At 37.7% G+C, this 22,589-nt stretch overlaps 1 protein-coding gene across 1 annotated transcript in view; it reads right to left on the bottom strand.

Moving 5' to 3' along the window:
• The window catches only part of AK9 (adenylate kinase 9), a 170,258-nt gene that overhangs the window by 71,803 nt on the left and 75,866 nt on the right, over window positions 1-22,589 (bottom strand). Inside the window, exons 20-24 of the mRNA XM_044675407.1 lie at window positions 14,540-14,746; window positions 11,818-11,945; window positions 10,521-10,724; window positions 8,229-8,486; window positions 6,556-6,680 (exon numbers count right to left, since the gene is read on the bottom strand). Of these exons, the coding sequence (XP_044531342.1) occupies window positions 6,556-6,680; window positions 8,229-8,486; window positions 10,521-10,724; window positions 11,818-11,945; window positions 14,540-14,746 (922 nt within the window). The remainder of the gene's footprint in view (window positions 1-6,555; window positions 6,681-8,228; window positions 8,487-10,520; window positions 10,725-11,817; window positions 11,946-14,539; window positions 14,747-22,589) is intronic.

The following is a 22,589-nucleotide window of genomic DNA, read 5'->3' on the forward strand; positions in this document are numbered from 1 at the left end:
TTAAAGTGGCAACATGGAAACTAACTCACTCTTTGCAGATGATATGATTGTATACTTAAAGAACCCCAGAAAATCAACTAAAAGGCTAGTGGAAATAATTAACTTTAGCAAAGTTGCAGGGTACAAGATAAAACCACACAAATCATCAGCATTTCTATATATTTCCAACAAAACTCAGCAGCAGGAGTTAGACAAACTCCATTTAAAATCACTCTAGACAATACAAAATAGTTAGAACTCTAGCTGCCAATACAAACACAGGAATTACATGAACACAACCAGAAAACATTTTTCATACAATTAAAAGTAAATCTAAATAACTGGAAAAATATTAATTACTCTTCGGTAGGATGAACTAATGTAATAAAAATGAAAATCCTACCCAAATTAATCTACTTGTTCTATGCCATACCTATTGAACTACCAAAAACTTTTTTATAGAATTTGAAAAAAATATAAGAAAGTTCATCTAGAAGAAAAAAAGATCAAGGTTATCAAGGTAAACAATGAAAATAATGTGAAGGATGGGTGTCTAGCAGTATCAGATCTTAAACTGTACTATAAAGCAGTGGTCTTCAAAACAATATGGTACTGGCTAAGAGACAGAAGGTTGGGTTAATGGAATAGACTTGGGGTTAATGACCTCAGCAAGCTAGTGTTCGATAAATCCAAAGACCCCAGCTTTTGGGAGAAGAACTCACTATTTGACAAGAACTGCTGGGAAAATTGGAGAACAGTGTGGGAAAATTTAGGTTTAGATCAACATCTTACACCTGTTCTAAGATAAATTCAAAATGGATAAATCACTTAAATATAAAGAGTGAAATCACAAATAAATTATGTGAACATAGAATAGTATACCTATCAGATCTGTGGGAAAGGAAGGGCCAAGTAAGAGATGGAGAACATTGCAAAATGTAAAACGAATGACTTTGACTATATCAAAGTAAACCATAACAAAACCAATGCAACCAAAATGAGAAGCAAAGCAACAAATAGGGAGAATATTTTTATAACAAAATTTTCTGGTAAAGGTTTAATTTCAATATATAAGGAACTAAGGCAATTTTACAAAAAATTAAGCCATTCCCCAATAGACAAATGGTCAAGGGACATGAATAGTTTTCATAAAATGAACTCAAAACTATTAATAAGCACCTGAAAACAAGTTCTAAATCCCTCCTGATTAGAGAAATGCAAATTAAAAGAACTCTGAGGTATCACCTTACACCTAGCAGACTGGTTAATATGGCAGCAAAGGAAAGTGATAAACATTGGGGGGGGGATGTGGAAAAACTGGGACACTAATACACTGCTGGTGGAGTTGTGAATTGGTCCAACCATTGTGGGGTGCAATTTGGAACTATGCGCAAAGGGTTTTAAAAGAATGCCTACCCTGTGACCCAGCCATACCACTGTTGGGTTTGTACCCCAAAGAGATAATAAGGAAAAAAGATTTGTACAAAAATATTTATAGCTGTGCTCTTTGTGGTGGCAAAAAACCTGGAAAATGAGGGGGTGTCCATTGATTGAGGAATGGCTGAATAAACTGTGGTATCTGGTGGTGATGGAATATTATTGTGCTGAAAGGAATAGTGAACTAGAGAAAGTTCATGTTAACTGGAAAGCCTGCCAGGAATTGATGTAGAGCAAAAGGAGTAGAGAACCAGGAGAACATTGTACATAGATACATTATGGCACAATGAAATGTAATAGACTTTTCTACTAGCAGTAATGCATTGACTCAGGATGATTCAGAGGAACTTAGGAGAAAGAACACTATCCACATCTAGAGAAAGAACTATGGGTACAGAAACTCAGAAGAAAAGCATAGGATCAATCACATAGTTTGATATGGATTTGATTAGGGTTTTGATATTAAAAGATCACTCTACTGTAAATACGAATAACATAGAGATAGGTTTTGAACAATGGTACATGTGTCAACCCTGAGAGGGGGGAGTAAAAGGGGGTGTTAATTATGAATCATGGATCCATGGAAAAATATTCTAAGTAAAAAAATAATAAACAAGGAAGAGTTGCAATTAATTTGGGACAAGGAGAACCCCGGGGGGATGGGGAACTCTAAAAATAACTCCACCTTGGCAAAAGACATTTGTGCTGAGAAGAAAAGAATAGCTAGCATTCTCTAGCTGGAGCAGCAGAGAGCTATTGCTGGAATCACAAGAAGAAGCAAAGAGACATTCCAGAGATTCCCTGGGGAAGAGTATAAGGCATGCTAGTATCAGACTCATGGAAACCTTCAAAGAGAAAAATTCTATAATTCAGAATGACAAATGATTCCGGGTATTAACACTGGGTGAAACATTGGGACATACGATTACTCACTCAAGGATTTCTGTTGTTTAAATAAATTTTTATTTATGCCTTAAAAAAAAGAAAAACTCTTTTCCAAAGGACTTTAGGGATTCCATTCTCAGATGTGTCCTAGGATACCCTACTATGACTTTACCCATCAAGCTGAACCCCTGAGATCAGAATGGGGATTAAATAATCATTTTCAGAGGAGAGTTCAAACAGTGGAGCTGGTAAAGTTAGAGAGTATATCCAATTACAGCGGTCACTTGAAGTAATCCAGAAGTGATAGCCTAACTCTTCACTCTTATTTCTGAGGCACCCAGACCTTCTCCAATCCTAGTAGGTCTGAGAAAACAAATTTAGAATACTAAGGGATGGGCATCCCAACTCTGGGCCATTAGAAGGGAAAGGACTGATGGTAAGATACATATTTTTGGCAAGACCATCATAGGAAAAACTAGCAGAGTGGTTGATATTGATAAAAATTGACTGAAAAAGTTAAATAAATAATCCCCCAAAGAAAAGATCAGTCTCAGTAAATAAAGATTTCAAAAAAAAGTAAATTTAGTCAAAATTCTCTGACCTAAGAAATGTGAAACAATCACAATAAATTCCTAAATGACAAACTGAAATAACCTTTGGAATAGACAAGAAAAATAAAGAATAGTGTGAGAACCAGAACAACATAAGAGCAAAAATTAGAGCTCTTGAGAAATCATGAAGTATAAACAGATGTTAGAGAATTTAGAAAAAAAACAAACCAAAATACTTCATAATATCAGATCATCTGAAAAAGAGAATTTGAGGACTGAAATATAAAAATACAAAGATAGGAAAAGTTATCAAAAAAGTAAAATAAGAATCCTAGGACCACCTGAAAATTCTACAAAATATTCAGAATATAGGATGCAAAGAATTTATGAATTATGGATCTTCCAGAAAATATCCTAAAAATAAAATACAAATATCATATTTTGAAAAAACCACATACCCAGAAATATCAAAGGCAACTAGAAAAGTTTAGATTCAGAGTCTATAGGTCACCAACACAAAGAAATTCAAAGTTTAACTTGGCAGGAAATAGTCAAATTTCAGAACTACAATATCAAAAAAAAATTTCAGACAGCAAGAGAAAAAAATCTTTCAAAGTCTAAGAAGAAGTAATCAAAATAATACAGGATTATTCCTTGATTATAAGAAATCAAAGGGAAAGTGTAATGAAATCTACAAAAGAATAAAGGAGATCAGATGAGTCCTCAAAATAACATATAATATATATGATAGATAACATACATATAAAATTACAAAGCTGAGACTAAGAATCTAGTCCTAGAAAAGGGCAAGAACATAGAGTAGGAAAGATGTTTTTTTACCCATTTGATTTCTTTTTTAAAAAAATCAACTTGTATCATCTGCATGACAACAAAAAGGCAAAGAATATCAGTAGCTCAAGGAATTTAAAGAATGAAAAATAATGGGAAAAATAGGAGGATAGAGAGTGGAAGAAGCAAAATTAATACTTAAGTGGTGAAAAATCTCATCCCCTTATTAGTAAATAAGTATCACAGGTGGTGGAGCAATACAGATGAAAGTCTTTCAGATGGCTAGATCAGAGGTGGAAAAAGGATCCCAGGTAATGACTGGTCAAGACTCAAGAGGAGAGGGTAGATGCAAAGCTTTTAATCTCTTCCTCTGCTTTTGAGTTGGTTAGAGAGTTAGGATAGATGCACTTTAAGGTAGATGATATTACTTTTCCTTAACTTAGTGTTGAGGCTAAGGGAGGTTATTTAGAGTTAGGCAGTAAGAATACGTATCTGAGGAAGTGTCTGAATCCAAGTCTTCCCATCTCCAAGACAGAAGGCTTGATTCTATTTCTTTAAGCACTATACTACCTAGCTGCTCAAGTAGGCTCAACACCATCACTCCTTGAGGGACATGGATCTCTGGATCACTCTTGTTGATTTAGTCCTGCATTCCTATACTCCCTTTTTGAATTTTGACATCTGAAACACACTAACTCTGATGCACCAAATGACCAGAGATTTCCCATTTGAAGACTAGACAGTGGCATAATAATAATTCAGAGAATTGCCCTTGCTAGTTGACAACCCCCCCACCTCCGCTGAAGGACCCAGGATTCATGTATCTGCCTATTTGCACCACTCTTTCCTCTTCATTTTGAGTTTATCTCTTCTCCTAGTTTATCACTGAGTTGGACAAATGTTTGTGGATGAAAAACAATCTTCTTATTGGAATGTACTATTTGAATAAATTGCCTTCCTTCCCTCAATTCTGTTGTAGACTGTAATGGAATCTAATTTCATCCTGAATTAACGGTTAAAGCTAAATTAAACTCTGGTCTTTAATTTCCATAGAGTTTATTAATATTTACTTGAATAAGAGAAGACAGACTATTCTCAACTAGCCATGTGAATACTCCTCCTCATGGCTCTCTCCTTCTCACCGAGCGCCCGAGATTCACTCAGCCCACTTAATGGAACCCCTCTTCTATATCTTCTCCTTTACCCCTGGGTCCTAATCTGATCCTTTCTGGGTCAATGTGCCTAGGTCACTCTCCCATGACCCATGCTAGAGTGCAGGGAATCAGGTCAGACCTAAATGTGTGATCCTGGGAGGGGGTTCCCGTCACACGCACAGAGCCCTGCTGCTCACTGTTCTTTTTAATTGCATGTGACTATAAAGTGTTGTAGTCAACATGAAGTTTGGGACTTTTCAGATGTCTATTGAAATGCTGCAGAATATTTCTTATTGGCTGTATCGTATGAAAAAGTTAGAAAAGGTGGAGCTGCTGCCAGCAAACAAGCTTCCTTGGTATGTTAATATATTTCTTTTCCTTTCATTGTGTCCGCTCACTTTCTTTAACCTCTAAGTCAGTGGTTCCCAAACTTATTTGGCCTACCACCCCCTTTCCAGAAAAAATATTACTTTTTAAATTAAAAAAAATTTTAAATTAAAAAAAAATTTAATAGCAATTAATAGGAAAGATAAATGCACCTGTGGCCATCACCACCTCCCTGGATCACTGAGGTACCCACCAGGGGGTGGTAGTGCCCACTTTGGGAATCATTGCTCTAAGTCTTGCAGATCTACAGGTGGGTGAGATTCTTCTTAGGCTCTCAAGGAATCCAGGCTGAGAAGTTCCCCAAAACATGTCCAATAAACCTACAAAGTTATCTGGTTGGAGGGTCCTGCTATCTTGTCTCAACATTCCTTTTTTGAAGATATGCAGTCACATCACCTTCTTCCAGACCCAAATGACTTTCAACTGATAGAATTTGTCAGTCTACTGGAGTAGGAAGTTTCACTGTCTTTTTCTAGCATTGATGTTGCAGCATCTTCTTTCCTCTGAGGGTATCCAAACATTGTCTAGAACCCTGCCTAGGTTGGATATAAACTCAAGTCTCCCTAACTTCAGGTTCAGTGCTCTATCCACTTTGTATTATTCAAAGATTGCTAATGTGTTCAACTGTGGTTGGGGCACAGTTATGGGCTACCACAGAGGCTCTGTTAGAGGGGGGAAGTAAGGCATGCAAGAAATTACCACTGAGAAGTTTGCACCTGTAACTACACCATTCTTTTCCCTGGAGTCTGCACCACCCATACAAAACTGTCCACTGCACGGGGGGAAGGAAGACTCTTATCCAAATTAAATATCAAAGACCCTAGGACAGCTGTAATTACATATATGAATGCTGTAACTCAAATTCCCACAGGGAAGAGGAAATACAAATTTCTATACGTAGAGATATCGCTATGAGGATTAGCTTTAGTCATTGGAATTGAGGCATAAAGAATTTAGAGGGGGATGGGGCTTGGTCATAGGGGAATTAGATTGGCATCCAGTTACTAAAATCAGGGTCTACAGTCAGAAAAGAACCAACAAGCGAGACTAATGGGATGCTGAACCATGAAGTTATTTTTAAGTTCTTCTTAGGAATAGAGAGAGCCCACTTCCTGGAACCCCCACTTTCCTAGTCGAGGAATTGGTTCTAGAGCATCAAAGGGACAGGAACCCAACAGGTGGGAAGTTAGTAGCTCCATCTTGGGAATTTAAAGGGGAAGAAAAATGGGGGGAAAAAGTAGAGCAAAATGGTAAGTTATTGAAACAGAAAGGGAGAATGAGAGTGAAAAGAAGTTTGAATATTAATGTGAAATCTTTGTTAAGCTTTAAGTAATAAAATGGAAATAATAAAAAAATTAGAAAATTAAAATTACCGTATTGGTTCTTTAAGCCACCATTCACTGAGATAGATATCCATTATTTCTGGTGGCAATGCTTCACTATCCATGAGGCTTGATTTAATTGCTTCTTCCTCATCAGTTAACACAAGTTCTTTATTCTGGAAACCAAATCCAAACAAATAGGGAAAAAGCTTGATAAACCCACATTAATGAAGAGTAAATAAAATTTTAAGAAGGCTCCCATTTCTCTCAAGCCACTGTCATAGTGGGGTTTGTGAAAATGTTGAAAAATTTGATTGACTTTGCGCCAATAATCAGTATGGTCAAAATCTACAATGTAGCAATGGCTAGCATCGTTGCAAAACTGTGACTATAATTTATTTTCAAACCTTTATTTTCTATCTTAGAATTGATACTAAGTGTAAGTTCCAAGATAGAAGAATGGTAAGGGGTAGACAATTGGAGTCAAGTCTAGGGTCACACAGCTGGGAAATGTCAGAGGCCAGATTTGAACCCAGGTCCTCCTGATTTCAGGTCTGGTGCTCTATCCATCATGCTACTTAGCTTACACTCATGACTATAAATTATGACTATAAATGACTAGCATCAATTCTTTTTTTTTTTTTTTAACCCTTGTACTTCGGTGTATTGTCTCATAGGTGGAAGATTGGTAAGGGTGGGCAATGGGGGTCAAGTGACCTGCCCAGGGTCACACAGCTGGGAAGTGGCTGAGGCCGGGTTTGAACCTAGGACCTCCTGTCTCTAGGCCTGACTCTCACTCCACTGAGCTACCCAGCTGCCCCTAGCATCAATTCTTTTGACAAATGGCTGGTGTAACTTGTTTCATAATGTGATCACCTTATAAATCTATGTGCCTGCTGGAATCAAATGTGTGAGATTTTACTATCTTCCTAAGTCAGTTTTAGGTCTATGTAAATTTGTCTTTCTGAGTGAAACTGTAAATCTTACAAATAGACACATACCTGGAGCCAATTAAAAACAGGCCATTTAAAATAATATTTAATTTCTCAATATTAATCAATTAATAGCAAGAAATTAATTAAATTAATTTTTAAAAACCCTTATCTTGTGTCTTGGAATCAATACTAAATATTGGATCCAAAGCAGAAGAGTGCCAAGGGCTAGGCAATGGGGTTAAGTGACTTGCCTAGGGTCACCCAGCTAGGAAGAGTTTGAAACCAGATTTGAACTCAGGATGTCTCGTCTCCAAGCAGGGCTATCTATCCACTGAGTCACCTGGCTGCCCCTACTTATAGTTTTGAATTAATGATTTGTAATGGCAATTGATCACATGCAGAAATAGTTTATGGGGGTCTTGGTAAACTACAAAAAACACAGAATATCATTATTCAAAGATCTTATAGTCTATGAACAAGAAGACTGAACTAATATTACCTTGTCTCCCATAGAGTCCCTTGCAAAAGGCAGCAAACAATCTTAAACTAGTCAGGATAAATTATGTTAACTTTAGCTGTAATTATGTTCACATTGGCATTTAACATTCCCTCTGGTTGGGTCAGTATGTGTGCACCTCAAAGTGCAAGCTGTGTGTCATGATAATTTTTGGCCAGATGAAAAGCTATTATAAAACATCAAATATCTTTTTACACTCTGTGTATGCTCAAGAAACACATATGCAAGCCACAGATTTGTTGGTCATCTTTAAACTTTAGATATTACAATACCGGTCTTTTTTTTTCTTCATCAAGTTTAACATTCGCCTGAGCTGCAATTTCTTCTAGTTCCTGTCTGGCAGAGGCTTCTTCCTCAATTTCTTCATCATATTCAGGTCCAACTTTCCTTTCAGTCTTGACCATAATTTTTTCTTGCAGAAATTCTTCATACTGAATGTGAAATATGCCGAATTTTTCAGCTAACCATCGAGCACAGACAGTCTTGCCAGCTCCGCGGGGACCCGTAAGGCATATCCTCAATGGAGGAGACTGGCAAAGGAAGAAAAGGGTGGAAAAAATGGAATTTTAGACTAATTTTGAAATATGATATGCTTCTATTAACATTTCTTCATAAATTGTTCTCATATGATATTTCTGGGGTGCTGATAATGAATGCTTTGGGTCTCCATATTTTAAGAGGGACATAAGCACAAGGGAAGGATGTATAGAAATGTTATAAAGACAATTAAAATGTTGAAAGTTAAAAAAGATAAGAAAAGATGATTGGAACTGAGCTCATTTTGACTGAAGAACCTAAAGGACCTTTTGCCATTCTCTAAATAATATATGCTTTCCCATTTCTGCATCTTTTCTCATAATTTCCTCTTCTCAAAGAATGCCCTTTTTACCTGAGCTCCATCTGTCTAAATCTTATTCATCCTTCAAGGCCAAATATCAAATGCTACCTCTTCAGGGAAACTTTCCCAGATTCCCCAAATTTGAGATTTATTTTTTCCTCTGATCTTTCATAGTATTTATACTTCTCTAATAGCACATGGCACATTATGTCTGATCTTAAGGTTAGCTGTGCACTGCCTCACTTCTTCTACTGGATTATGATATTCTTAGAGGCAGGAAACATTTCATTCTCCTTTGTAAGGTCTATAGTGTCTAGTCAAGGACTTTGCTTATAATAGTCAATAAATGTTTGAGAAAGGGGTGAAGTAAAAAATGAAAGAAGAAAGAAAGGAGTGGAGGGGATAATGAGAAGACTGGCAATTTGGAAACAATTTTTAAGTATATTCAAGAGTATCATAGGGTAGCTAGGTGGCTCAGTGGATAGAGCTCTAGGTCTTGAGTCAGGAGGACCTGAGTTCAAATTTGACCTCAGACACTTCTTAGCTCTGTGACCCTGTGCAAGTTACTTTACCCCATTTGCCTAGCCCTTGCCTTGTCTTAGAGTTGTTACTAAAACAGAAGGTAAGGATTGAAAAAAAGTTATTACATAGAAAAAGGCAACCAGCTGTTTGCTATCTCCACTAAAGAAAAAAATTAGGATGAAACTGTCTTGTTATCTATAAGGAAAAAATCTTGAATTCCTTAAAAAAGTGGACATGCCAAGAACTTTTCTAGGGTTGGGCTTTTTATCATCAAAAATTATTTGGATTAACTTTAGGATGAAATTTTAAATGCTGCAGAAATAAGGCACACTTACCTGGAAAACACATTTCCAGATGGTTAGAACATCTGAAATATAGCCATAAACCCAAAAGGGGATGGAGTGGGGGCAAGGGGAGGGAATCAATAACCCTTGAACAGATGTGAAAAATTAGCTGCCAGAAAGCCACGTACCTCTTTATAAGAGGTCTTCAGTCATATGAATATATAAATATCCAAATAAATAAATGAAATGAGACAGTAGATTAGAAGTTTACAACTACATGGACAGGAGGAAGAATGGGCAGCTCTCAGCAGAGGCTGTAGACAAGGAGTTCAGTTAAGTGTAAGGTAAAAAGTATCGCCAGAGAATGATGTAATGCAATGACTAATTCTCATAATGGATACCCAGAGTCATCAAAAAGAGATTAAATTGTGTTTAGTCAGCTGTTTAAGAAGGTAGGAAGTTCCGTCCTCCTCCTCCTCCTCCTCCTCCTCCTCCTCCTCCTNTAAGGTAATACAGTAGATAGAATGTGGGATTTGGAATCAGGAAGATCTAAGTTTGAATCCTGCTCCTAATTATTTGTTGTGTGACCGTGGGTAAGTCACTTGTCCTCTCTTTGTCTAAGTTTCCTCTCTGTAAAAAAGGGGATAATAATAATAGCCACTACTTCACTGGGTTGTTTTGAAGATCAGTGATTTAGCAAATATAAAATGCTTTTCAAACCTTCAAGTACTAGATAAGTGCTGTCTATTATTACTATGATATATACATATATACATGTATGTATATATGTATATATTTACCTTTAATGATTATTATTAATTATATATGATTAATATATAATCATATATAATTAATATTATATATTATTACTATGATATATACATATATATATACATGTATATGTATATATATATATTTACCTTTAATGGTTCATCATGAGCCACATAGTCTTCAGAAAGTTCCAAAAACTTCTCTCTTGCTTCAATACTTGAAAAATAGTAAACTCTTTCTCGATACTTAGCTCCATCATCTGGGGGACCTGGAAATAGCATAAAGTTTTCTTGGAGAGATACTGGACAAAAGTGCTTTGAGTCTCCCAAATGTCTCCTTCTCTCTTTAAGTCTCTCTTCATCCTAGAAAGGAAAAAAAAAAGGCAGGTGGGAGGGTAGTATGTATCATGGGAACTAGTTAGAAGGAACCCTCTTTCTCACCCTTATCTCCTGTCACCCAGCCCTGGGGAAAAGAGACCCATAAAGGGTTACTAAATCTCCCAAAGTTCAACCAGAATTATAAGGGAACTGGAGGACATGGCATTCAGGGATTCCTAGAAGGAACTGGGGTTGTTTAGCATGGAGAAGACAAGATTCGAAGTTGGGAACACAAGACCCATCAAGTATTTGAAACAATGTCTAAGAGAGATGAGATCTTATTTTGCTTCAACCAATCATTCAGCATACTATATAGATATTTTGCTAGGAACTGGGGATAGAAATTAAAAAAATAAACAGTCTCTACTGTAAAGGGGCTTCAATTCTAATTGAGTAGAATTAGCTATATTTATATATATAAATGTATATTAGATATGATATATGTAATATATGTAACATATCTAATATGTATATATAAAAATATATACAATGTATATATACAAAATAGATACAAAAATAATATACACATTATATACCAATACAATATAAATCTCAATATACACAAATATACAAAATAAATATCGAGGGAATAAGAACCAGCATGAGGTATTTAGGGAGAGAGGGCTTAGCAATTGAATGGATTAGGAAAGGCTTTATCATAAAGATGGTGTTTGAACTGAGTCTTAAAGGAAGAGATGGATTCTACTGAGATGAGATAAGGAAGGAGTGAAGTTCGGGGATTGGGGAAAGCCAGTATAAAGTAACCAATTAACATGAGATAAATGCCTACTCTCAAGGCAGCTAGCTGATACAGTAGATGGAATTCTGGACCTGGAGTCAGGAGGATGTGAGTTCAAATCTAGCTCCAGACACTTACTAGCTGTTAATTCTCTTTGCCTCAGTTCCCTCATCTATAAAATGAGCTGGGAGAAGGAAATGGCAAACCACTCCAGTATTTTTTTTTAAAAATCCATACTAAGTATAGGTTCTAAGGCAGAGGAGTGGTAAATGTGTAACTCCAAAAGGAACCTCAAAGGAAGATCAGTGATTTAAAAAAAATTATTCCTACATCCTCATCTTCAGGTTCTTGTTCAGCTTCTTCTATCTCTTCTTCAGCTTCTGTCTCAGCTTGAAAATCATCTGTTTCTTCATCATAATCTTCCAAACCCATTTCCCATCCGGCATATTTGAAAGGTTCTAGAAATATAAATGAATAGTCACCATCTAATCATCTCAGAAATAAAGAACTTTTCCTTTAAAAACAGAGAAAAATATTTTTGAATAAAATTTACTGATAAAGGCTTGACAAAGAATTTGTATGGCTGATAAGTAGTTATTTTAGAACCTTACAGAAAAAATTCTTAGAACATGGATCATTGTTTTATTATTTTTTTAATCCTCACCTTCCATCTCAGGATCAATACTGTGTTCCAAGGCAGAAGAGTAGTAAGGGCTAGGCAATGGAGGTTAAGTGACTAGCCCAGGGTCACACAGCTGGGAAATGTCTGAAGCCAGGTTTGAACCCAGGATGTCTTATCTCCAGGCCTGGTTCTCTATCCACTGAGATACCTACCTGCCCTCTGGGATCATGAAGTTTTTTTTTTTAAACATTTATTAATATTCATTTTTAACGTGGTTACATGCTTCATGCCCCTACTTTCCCCTTCACCCCCCAACCTCCCCCCACCCATGGCCGATGCACATTTCCACTGGTTGTAACATGTGTCCTTGTTCAGGGCCTATTTCCATATTGTTGATAGTTGCATTGGTGTGGTAGTTTCGAGTCTACATCCCCAATCATGTCCGCCTCAACCCATGAGTTCAAGCAATTGTTTATCTTCTATGTTTCCTCTCCTGCAGTCCTTCCTCTGAATGTGGGTAGCGTTCTTTACCATAAATTCCTCAGAGCTGTCCTGTGTCATTGCTTTCTGTTGGTACAGAGGTCCATTGCATTCGATTTTACCACAGTATATCAGTCTCTGTGTACAATGTTCTTCTGGTTCTGCTCCTTTTGCTCTGCATCAGTTCCTGGAGGTCTCTCCAGTTCACCTGGAACTCCTCCAGTTTATTATTCCTTTTACCACAATAGTATTCCATCACCCGCATATACCACAATTTGTTCAACTGAAGGACATACCCTCATTTTCCAGTTCTTTGCCACCACAAAAAGTGCAGCTATAAATATTTTCGTACAAGTCTGTTTATCTATGATCTCTTTGGGGTACAAACCCAACAATGGTAAGGCTGGATCAAAGGGCAGGCATTCTTTTATAGTCCTTTGAGCATGATTCCAAATTGCTAGCCAGAATGGTTGTATCATTTCACAACTCCACCAGCAATGCATTAATGTGGGATCATGAAGTTTTAACATTAATCCAAGATTAGTAAAATTCTTTGCAAGAAAAGGTCATTGATTTTTCTGGACTAAATATCCATGCTTGCAAATATGTTCTTACTATTTTCTTTTTAATGACAGTATGGATATTATTATACTTCTTGAGATCCCTGGTAGGTAATAAACTTCCATTTGGATCTTACATAGTTCTCAGTTTTGCAACTCTTTAAGGTTATTATCATGTAAATTTATATAATATTAACAGCTAGCATTTACATAGGATTTTAAGATTTGCAAAGTATTATGTAAATATAGCAAATACATACAAACATATACACATACATATACATTTTTGTGTTCATATATTTATGTGAGTATATACATATATATTTATATATATGAGACACACACACACATATATATGCATATGCATATGCATATATATGCTATTTTGTCCTTACAATAACCCAGGGAAGTAGGTATTATTATTTTTATTTTACAGTTGAGGAAACTGAGTCAGCCACAGGTTAAATTACTTGTTCAGGGTCACATAACTAATGAATGTATGAGGCTTACATCTTCCTGACTCTAGACAAATTCTCTATCCATTGTGCTTGCCCCCAGCTGTCTCTATTTCTGTCTTAGAGTCCTTCATAACTCAGCCCTCTCCTACCTCTTAACTCTGGACTTCTCTCTAGTTGTCCCCTGGGCTTTAAATACTCTCCCTCTTCCACTCTGATTATTGGCCTCCCTGACTTCCTTTAAGTCCAAATTAAAATCCCACCTCCTACAGGAAGTCTTCCCCAATCCCTCTTTATTACAATGCCCTGCCTCCATTAATTATTTTCTATTCAACCTGTACATAGCTTATTTTTAAAACATTTTAAAATATTTGCTTGCATGCTGTCCCTCTCCCCACCAACTAAATTGTAATCTTGTTCAGGGTAGGGACCATCTTTTACCTCTTTTTGTATCTCCACCATTTAGCACAGTACCTGGCTCTTAATATATGCTTGCAGAATTGAATTTAATTATTCCCTTAAAAGACTGTAAAATACAAGAGAGAAGAAGACCTATTTAATCTGAACCTTGCCCCTCTCCCAACACCTAACAGGATGCTCTCTAGATAAAAAGACTAGTAACAAGTGTTTATTGAATATGTAAATCTTTTTTTAAAAAAATATTAAAAATTCATAGGACATGGAGCAGCTGGGTGACTCAGTGGATTAAGAGCCAGGTCTAGAGACAGGAAATCCTGGGTTCAAATCTGATCTTAGACCCTCCCTAGCTGTGTGAACCTGGGCAAGGCTTTTAACATTTCCCACTCTTCTGCCTTGGAACCAATACATAGTATTGATTCTAAGGCAGAAGGTAAGGGTTTAAAAAAATTCATAGGACATATGTTGCTCCTTCTGCAACATAAATACATATTTCTAAGCAACAATACAATACTTACTGTCCATAGCATCCACTACAGTCTTAAGTAGCTCCTCTGGAGTTTTGTCCGCAATCTCCAAATTTAATAACTGAAGCAAAGGAGACTCAGAAATCAGTATCTCTAAGCTTTTCCACTTATTCGCGAAAATTTTAAGATGTTCTTTCATTGGATCCATTTCTGGGATGTCGGGGAAACCGTCTTCTTCTGAATAGTCAGGCAATATTCCTTAATGGAAAAAAATACAAAATTAATTCTTTTTGCTACTCTAATAGAATCATTTTCATTTCTTTAAATAATAACAACAGGAGGTAGCTAGGTAGCCCAGTGGATAGAGAGCCAGTCCTGGAGTCAGGAGGACCTGGATTCAAATCTGGTCTCAGATACTTCTTAGCTATGTGACTCTGGATAAGTCATTTAAACCTAATGGCCTAGCCCTCTTCTGGCTTAGAACCAATACTAAGACTTAGAAGGTAAGGGTTTAAAGTAACAACAAGAGCTTGAGCTTACAGAACTAAAAGATTTCCAAAGCAATTTAGTACAAATTGACATGTTTACTCCCAATGACCCTGTAAGTTCCAGCAGCTTCTTCCAGCTTCAAATGGAAACTTCTCAGTTTGGTATGCAAAAACTCTTCATAACTTAGCTCTTTCCCACCTTTCCAGGCTTTTTACATATTACTCCCTCCTCCCCATTGACATTTCCCACGATTCAGCAACATTGGTTTGCTTTCAATACCTCAGTCTCCTGCTTGGCTTCCAGGCCTTGAATATTCTGCCTCTCTATCTCCATCTCTAACTTCCCCTGTTTCTTTAAGAATCAGGCCAAATCCCACCTTCTGTAAGAGGCCTGTTCCAATCCTTTCTGCTAATAGTGCCTTTCCCACTCAACTTCTCTTTTACTTAATCTGTGTATATTTTTTATGGACCAAGTTATTTACTGCTCGCTCGCTCGCTCTCTCTCTCTCTCTCTCTCTCTCTCTCTCTCTCTCTCTCTCTCTCAAATTCGAATGGGAACTCCAATTTGATTTTCTTTTTATCCTCAGGGCTTAGCACAGTGCCTGGTACATGACAAGAGATGAACAAATGCTTGAATTTGTAACCCCAATCCCCAAGCCACTTGACACAGGATTCTCTCCTCACTGGTAGAGGGACTGGATGGAGGAGGTAAGACAGCCCCAGTCTTCTTTGACACTTTCTTCAAGTTTTAAAATGCTTTGGATACTTCTGGCTTCCAACTTTGAAAAAGAAGATGGAAGAGACCAACCTTTTCAGGTTGTTGATGATGGAAAAGGCTCCAGGAAGACATGAGAAAAGCAGGCAGTCTCCATCATGTCCTTATCCCCAGCTTGCTACAGTAGAGATGGGAGTTTCCTCTTGGGTAAGATCCGGGACTCTCAAGATGGTGGTATTTAGAACTTTGGAAAGGTGGATATATCTATAAATTCTTGCAGGATAAAATTCTGAAGAGAAGTCCTTGGAAGCCAGATAATGAAGGATCTTTATTGGGGGCAAAGAAAGATTTCCGTAGATATTGCCAGTAGGACTTTGGCAAGGGAGGCAATAGTAGGCTTGTTGGAAGCATGATATTGCCTGAGAGAAGCATTCATTTGAAAAGCTAGAGAAAGTTGTTCAGTGAGTCAGTCAAATCAATGAGCATTTATTAACAACTTCGTGTCACTAATATTAATTAATTAGTACTTAATAACTATGCATTAAACAATGAGTATGCAAAGAAAGGGGAAAAATTGTCTCTGCCTTCAGGGAGCACACATTAGAATTGGGGAGAAAACATGTAAATAGTCATGTATAGGTAAGATATAAGCAGAGTATATGCCCTCACTTCAGACTGAAGGCAATGACAACAAGAATAGTCTTCCTGGAGAAGGTACAAGTTCAGATGAGTTTTGAAAGAAACTAGTAAAGTTAACAAGCAGATGTAAAGATGGAGAACATTTCAGGCATGGGACTGCTGGATTGTTTTGTGTAAAAACCAAGAAACAAAGAGATAGAATGCTGGGAACTGAAAATAGTGAGTAAGCCAGTTTAGTAGAGTAAGGTGGGAAAAGACTGGAAAAGTAAAAAAGGCCCTACTTGGGACAGATCTGGGGCTCTTAATCTTGAGTTAATTAAAGAAAGCAGATTCTTGAAGGGCTGAGACATCTTTCCAAATCTAGAAACCTAGAATTTTATATTGCATCCAGCTCAGATAGGATGGGTCTAAGTTGACAACAATGGTTGGGATCAGGAAAGAAGGGCTGGTTGAGACAAGAGAGAGGAAAATAAGAATAAGTAATGCCCAGTTTCCATGTTTTTATACAGAAACAGGATTAACTATCAGATTTAAGAGTTTTTCTTTCCTTCCTTCCTTCCTTCCCATCTTAGTTTACATTACTGATTTCTAGGCAGAAGAGTTGTAAGGCCTAAGTAACTGGGGTTAAGTAACTTGCCCAGGGTCACACTGCTAGGAATTGTCTGAGATCACATTTGAACCCAGGACCTCCTGTTTCCAGGCCTGGCTCTTTATCCACTGAACCACCTTCTTGCCCTTTGTCTGTTGTTTTCATTCTCAACTCCACATCCACAATCACCACCACCATCACCATCAAAGACAAAGATGACTATGATGATGACGACATTGGATTGTGGGTTGTTTCTAGGGGGCTAAACCAAAAATAAGGGTTGGAAAAGCCTGTTTCCTCTCCTGTTGACAAAGCTGGGGTGGCAGAAACTCTGGCTTTAGAGAGGAATATGCAACCAGAAACCTATAACAGAGGTACTAGTAGTAAGCCAAGTTTTAGGATTTGCTAATAGAAAAAATAAGAACTATAGGATGCTATGAATTGTGGTAGAAATGGCTCTTCCCTTCATATCCTCCTGGGAAAACTCACTTCCATATTAATAACTTACTCTTCTCTAGATAGAAATAGCTTTTAAAAATTGAAATGATTTTTTCCATTTAACTTTTTTTTTCCTGTGAGGAAGGAGGGACAAAATAAGTAAAACATTTTGATGATATTGAAATGCACCACTCATTTAAAAACACTTTTGTGTGTATACAAGTCCTAGACGATGTAGTTATAAAAAATGGTGTATCATGTGGTATTAGAGAAATAAACTAAAAGACAGATAACAATCCAGGATGTACTATGCTTCTTTGTAAGAAAAAAGGAGAAAGAACTACAGTGTGGCATTTGATCTAACCTTTGTATGGATCTAATTCTTCTTGTTCTTCTCGTAATGATTCTTTTCCAAGAGCAGCAGCTATTAAAAAATAAAGAAAACAATTTCTTAATGCTTGTATGTGTTGTTTCTTTTTCAATAATAATAGTAATCTCGACCGACTGTTTTATAATCATTTATTACTAAAAGTTACATCATGACTACCTAGCTGATCCTCTCTTCTCACTCCAGGAGGACTGATTCTGTTAGTAACTACTCTAGTTTCAGGCAACTGTCTGCTGATACAGTTTGGATTTTTTCCTCTGAAAATTGCCTGTTTATATCCTTTGTTTATTCATCAATTGTGGGCTGGCTTTTATAATAAACTATATTAATTATAGTTTATTGCCTAAGGGTTTCACCTCTTCCCCTCTCTCTAACAGATGCTGGTTTACCACAAAATCACTCATTTGCAGAGGATTTCTTTTGTTGCCAAGTGTGGGAAGTGTAATGGGTCGAAGAAACTGACTGAGTTTCTTTCTCATTTTAAAATTCCCTAAAAGAGCCCTCATTCAAATTGCTTCAGTAAATAGGATCAATTTGATGATAATTTTTTAGCCTGTTTAGAAGGACACAGGAGCTTTACAGAGCAACAAATGAAGCTCACTACTAAAACACAGAGAACAGAACGAAATGTGGTGCTCAGTTTTTTTTTTGTTTGTTTTTTTCCATTCAGTCTTGTCTGATTCTTTATGATCTCTCTCTCTCTCTCTCTCTCTCTCTCTCTCTCTCTCTCTCTCTCTCTCTCTCTCTCTCTCTCTCTCTTTTGGCAAAGGTGGTGGAATTGTTTGCCATTTTCTTCTCCACTTCATTTTATGGATGAGAAAATTGAGGCACCAGGGTTAAGTGACCCAGCAGCCCAATGGGAGTGCTTCCTCCCTCCCCCTCTGGGGTAGGTGGGTGGGAGAAGGGGTGGTGTCACATGTAGTGTGAGGGTGCAGTTTGGGCACTCAGTGACTGGTTTGAGACCTGTTGGTTACTCTCAGCCTGGTTTAGCTTGTGTACTAAGATGGTTTTGTGTGGCTGCTGTGCATGCTAGCACTTTGTGGTGCCACAGGACAGTTGAGTGCCAGGTGGACACCAAAGGTGAATGAGCAGCCCTGAAAAGGGTTCAGAAAAAGCTAATATCAGAGGTGCGAATAGTCCTTGAAAGCCCATGCACCCATGATACTTAATGCTTGTTGACTTGTTGACTAGAATGCAATCTCTTTGAGAGCATAGGCTATGTTGTAATTTTTTTATACCCACTCCCTAGTTTAATGTCTCATACATAGTAGGTGCTTAACAAAAACCCATTAAATTGGGGAAAACAAAGTTGCATGAGTTCAAAGTAAGGAAGAGAGAACATTTTTTGACTAGAAAAAGCAATGAAAGCTTGCTAGAAAAAAATTTGATGCATTTTTTAAACTTTTTTTTAAACCCTTACCTTCTATCCAGATTGGCTTCTTCCAAACTGATATTTCCTATTTTCAAATAATTTCTTTTCTTTTTTTTTTAACCCCTTACCTTAGATGTCTTAGAATCAATCCTATGTATCGGTTGAAAGGTAGAACTGCTGTAAGGGCTAGGCAATTGAGGTTAAGTGACTTGTCCAAGATACACAGCTGTGAAGTGTCTGAGGCCAGATAGGAACCCAGGACTACATTTCTATTCACTGAGACATCTAGCCACCTCTGTGATGACAATAAGCATTCTAAGCCACAGAATGTATAGTTTCTTAGATTTAGTTTTCCCCTCATAATTCAGATTCTGGAAATCATAATTAATTTTAGTTAGGGAAATAGATGCAATTATGATTGTTATGATAATGACTTTTGTGCAAATGTTGTGGGAACATGGTATAATAATAATAATGATGATAATAATAATAAATAATTCTGGGCAGCTAGGTGGCACAGGGGATAGATAGAGTGCTGTGCCGGAAGTTAGCAAGACTTGAGATCAAATTCAGTGTCAGATACTTATTAGTTATATGTCCCTAGGCAAGTCACTTAATCCTGTTGGCCTCAGTTTCCTTATATGTAAAATGAGCTGGAGAAAGAAACGGCAAATCATTCTAGTATCTCTGCACAAGAAAACCTCACTTGGGATCATAAAGAGTTATATGCAACTGAAATGACTAAACAACAACAAAACACAGTTCTTTAAGGTTTATAAAGCACTTTATGTATGTATTCTCATTTGATCCTCTTAAAAACCTGTGAAATGAATGTGCCCTTTTGTGTAGGCCCTCCTGGTATTTTCAATAATAAACTTCCCTGTCTAGGAATCAAGATAGAACCAATTTTTATTAGAATTTGACTCTAGATTTCATTTCATAGTAATGGAGCCTTTTTAATTTTCAAAATTTATTCAGCTGAGTTGAAAAATTAATGACATCAGGGTTCCAGGTTAAGATGGTGGCAGAGTAGAGGCAAGGCGACTGTCTTTCCTTACCAATAGATATAGAGTACATCCAAAGGACAAGAAAACAAAATCCAGATGAAAGAAGGGACCCCACAATGGGGCACAGCATCGAAGGTACATGGGATGTGGGCACTTCCACACTATAAGTGGGGGAAATAGCTCCCATCAAAATGCGAGCAGATCAACCCTCCCCCACCCCACCCACAGTACCAGAGTCAGAGGCTGAGCTCCAGAGTTAGAGCAAGCAGGGGCACAAAATCTAGCCCCTATGCAGCTAGCTGGTACCACTAGGAGCTTGCCCCTGAGAGCAGCAAGACCTGAGATCCCAGGTGGCTGGAAAACTCAGACCTTGGACACAGAAGTGGGGCTGAGAGAGGCAGCAGCAGCCCCCAGCATGCTTGGACTCAGGGGAAAATCTCAGGTGGAGGAGCAAGCGTGGGCCAAGTCCCAAGCTCTGGGCAGCTGGCTAGGAACATGGGGGCTCGACCCTGAAAACAGCTAGACAAGAGACCCCAGGAAGGTCCCCAGAGAAGCCAAGAGACTCACAAAGTAGCCTCAGGCAAAAAACTGCTCCCTAACTCTATACAAAGAGAATCAGATTGCCTTAATCAGACTTCTAGCAGATAAAACATAATGATGCCAATCAAGACCCAAGAAATAAACAAGAAGACCAAGAAAAAAGCTCAAACACTTGGTAACTTCTGCACAGAAAAAAAAAACCACAAAACTGAGGAGGACAAACAATTAAAGACATCCAAACCTCCAAAAAATGAAAATGGGTCACAAGATCTTGAAGAGTTCAAATTGAGATCATGAGAAAGATGGAAGAGATCTGGCAAGAAAATAACAGTGTAAAAGGCAGAGTTTCGCAATTGGAAAGTGAGGCTCAGAAATCAAATGAATTGATAAGCAAACTGAAGACCAGAAATGACCAGCTGGAAGCCTTGAAGAACCAGATAAACCAGACTGAAAAGGAAAACCAGTCTCTAAAGGCTAGAATTGGGCAATTAGAAGCCAATGATCTCTCAAGACAGCAAGAACAAATGCTTTATCTGTCAAAAGGTCAAAAGACTGATAAAATAGAAGGAAACATGAAATACCTCACTGAGAAATTGACAGATCAAGAAAACAGGTCTAGAAGAGACAATTTGAGAATCATTGGTCTTCCTGAAAAAGCAGAAATTAATAGAAATTTGGACTCCATACTAAAAGAAATTATTCAGCAAAACTGCCCTGAAGTTCTACAATAAGAGGGTAATATAGACTTTGAAAGGATCCATAGATCACCCTCTACACTAGACCCTGAAAAGTGTTATAATTATGGGAGGTCTCTTGATCTTTTGAGATGGTAAATTGATGTACAGAGAGAAATAAGATGACCCTTCTCCCTTATAACAGTTGCCCAGGCAGGATCCTTCAGGTCTAAGAGGTATATCCCTTCAGGACCCACCTGGGGTTAATTGATATGTTGATTTGGGCTCTTTAGCTATTCTGACTGCAATTTCTCCCTTCCCAAAACAAGCTTGGAAACTGCTTTAGGAAGGTACTTTAAACTTTATATTAAACAAGAAGGATATGGGTAAAGGACTGTGGTATAGGAGACCGTATTCTAATGGTTACTAATAAAATCTCAACTGCTGGCAGATGAAGAATCAATGTAGCTTCCCTCTGGTTCAGCCTGGCCAGGACTAAACCAGAGTAGGTAAACTGCTGGGATATCTTTGACTTCTTCTTCAATAGATCTTCAGCCTTACAGTTGAGTTATTTCCACCCTTTCCATCCTCTTCTTCGTCTCCTGCCCACTTCCCAGATCCCTCCCAGGCCCTGGGAAACCTAGATACCTAGATGATGAAACTCCTAATATCTAGGGGCAGTAGACACCAAGGTGGTGGTCAGGTACAGGTTGGATGGTATCTCAAGTACAGGAAGAGTTTGCAGAGAGATGTTTGCACCCTCTCACTCCAAGACCAGGATCCACCAATCTCCAGCCTCAGCACAGGTCAAAGACCCAGAACTTCTGCTCAGGGTTCGCAACTGCCCTCCTCCTGCCTTTCTCATGACTTCCCTGGGAACATTCCATCCAACTGACTTATTTGTCAATCAAAGGTGATCTTTAAGCTCCCAGAGATTCAATATAACAAAAGACAACCCCCAAAAATATAATAGCCAAATTCAAAAGCTTCCAAGTAAAAGAAAAAATATTACAAGAAGCCAGAAAGAGACAATTCAGATATCAAGGAGCACCAATCAGGATCACACAGGACCTGGCAGCCTCCACACTAAAAGACCACAAGGCTTGAAATATGATATTCAGAAAGGCAAGAGAACTGAGTCTACAACCAAGGATCACCTACCCATCAAAACTTCTGGGGAAAGTATGGGCATTCAACAAGATAGAAGATTTCCAAGTGTTTTCACAGAGAAGACCAGGATTAATGGAAAGT

Source organism: Gracilinanus agilis, chromosome 4, assembly GCF_016433145.1.
Source record: "Gracilinanus agilis isolate LMUSP501 chromosome 4, AgileGrace, whole genome shotgun sequence".
NCBI classification, from domain to species: domain Eukaryota; kingdom Metazoa; phylum Chordata; class Mammalia; order Didelphimorphia; family Didelphidae; genus Gracilinanus; species Gracilinanus agilis.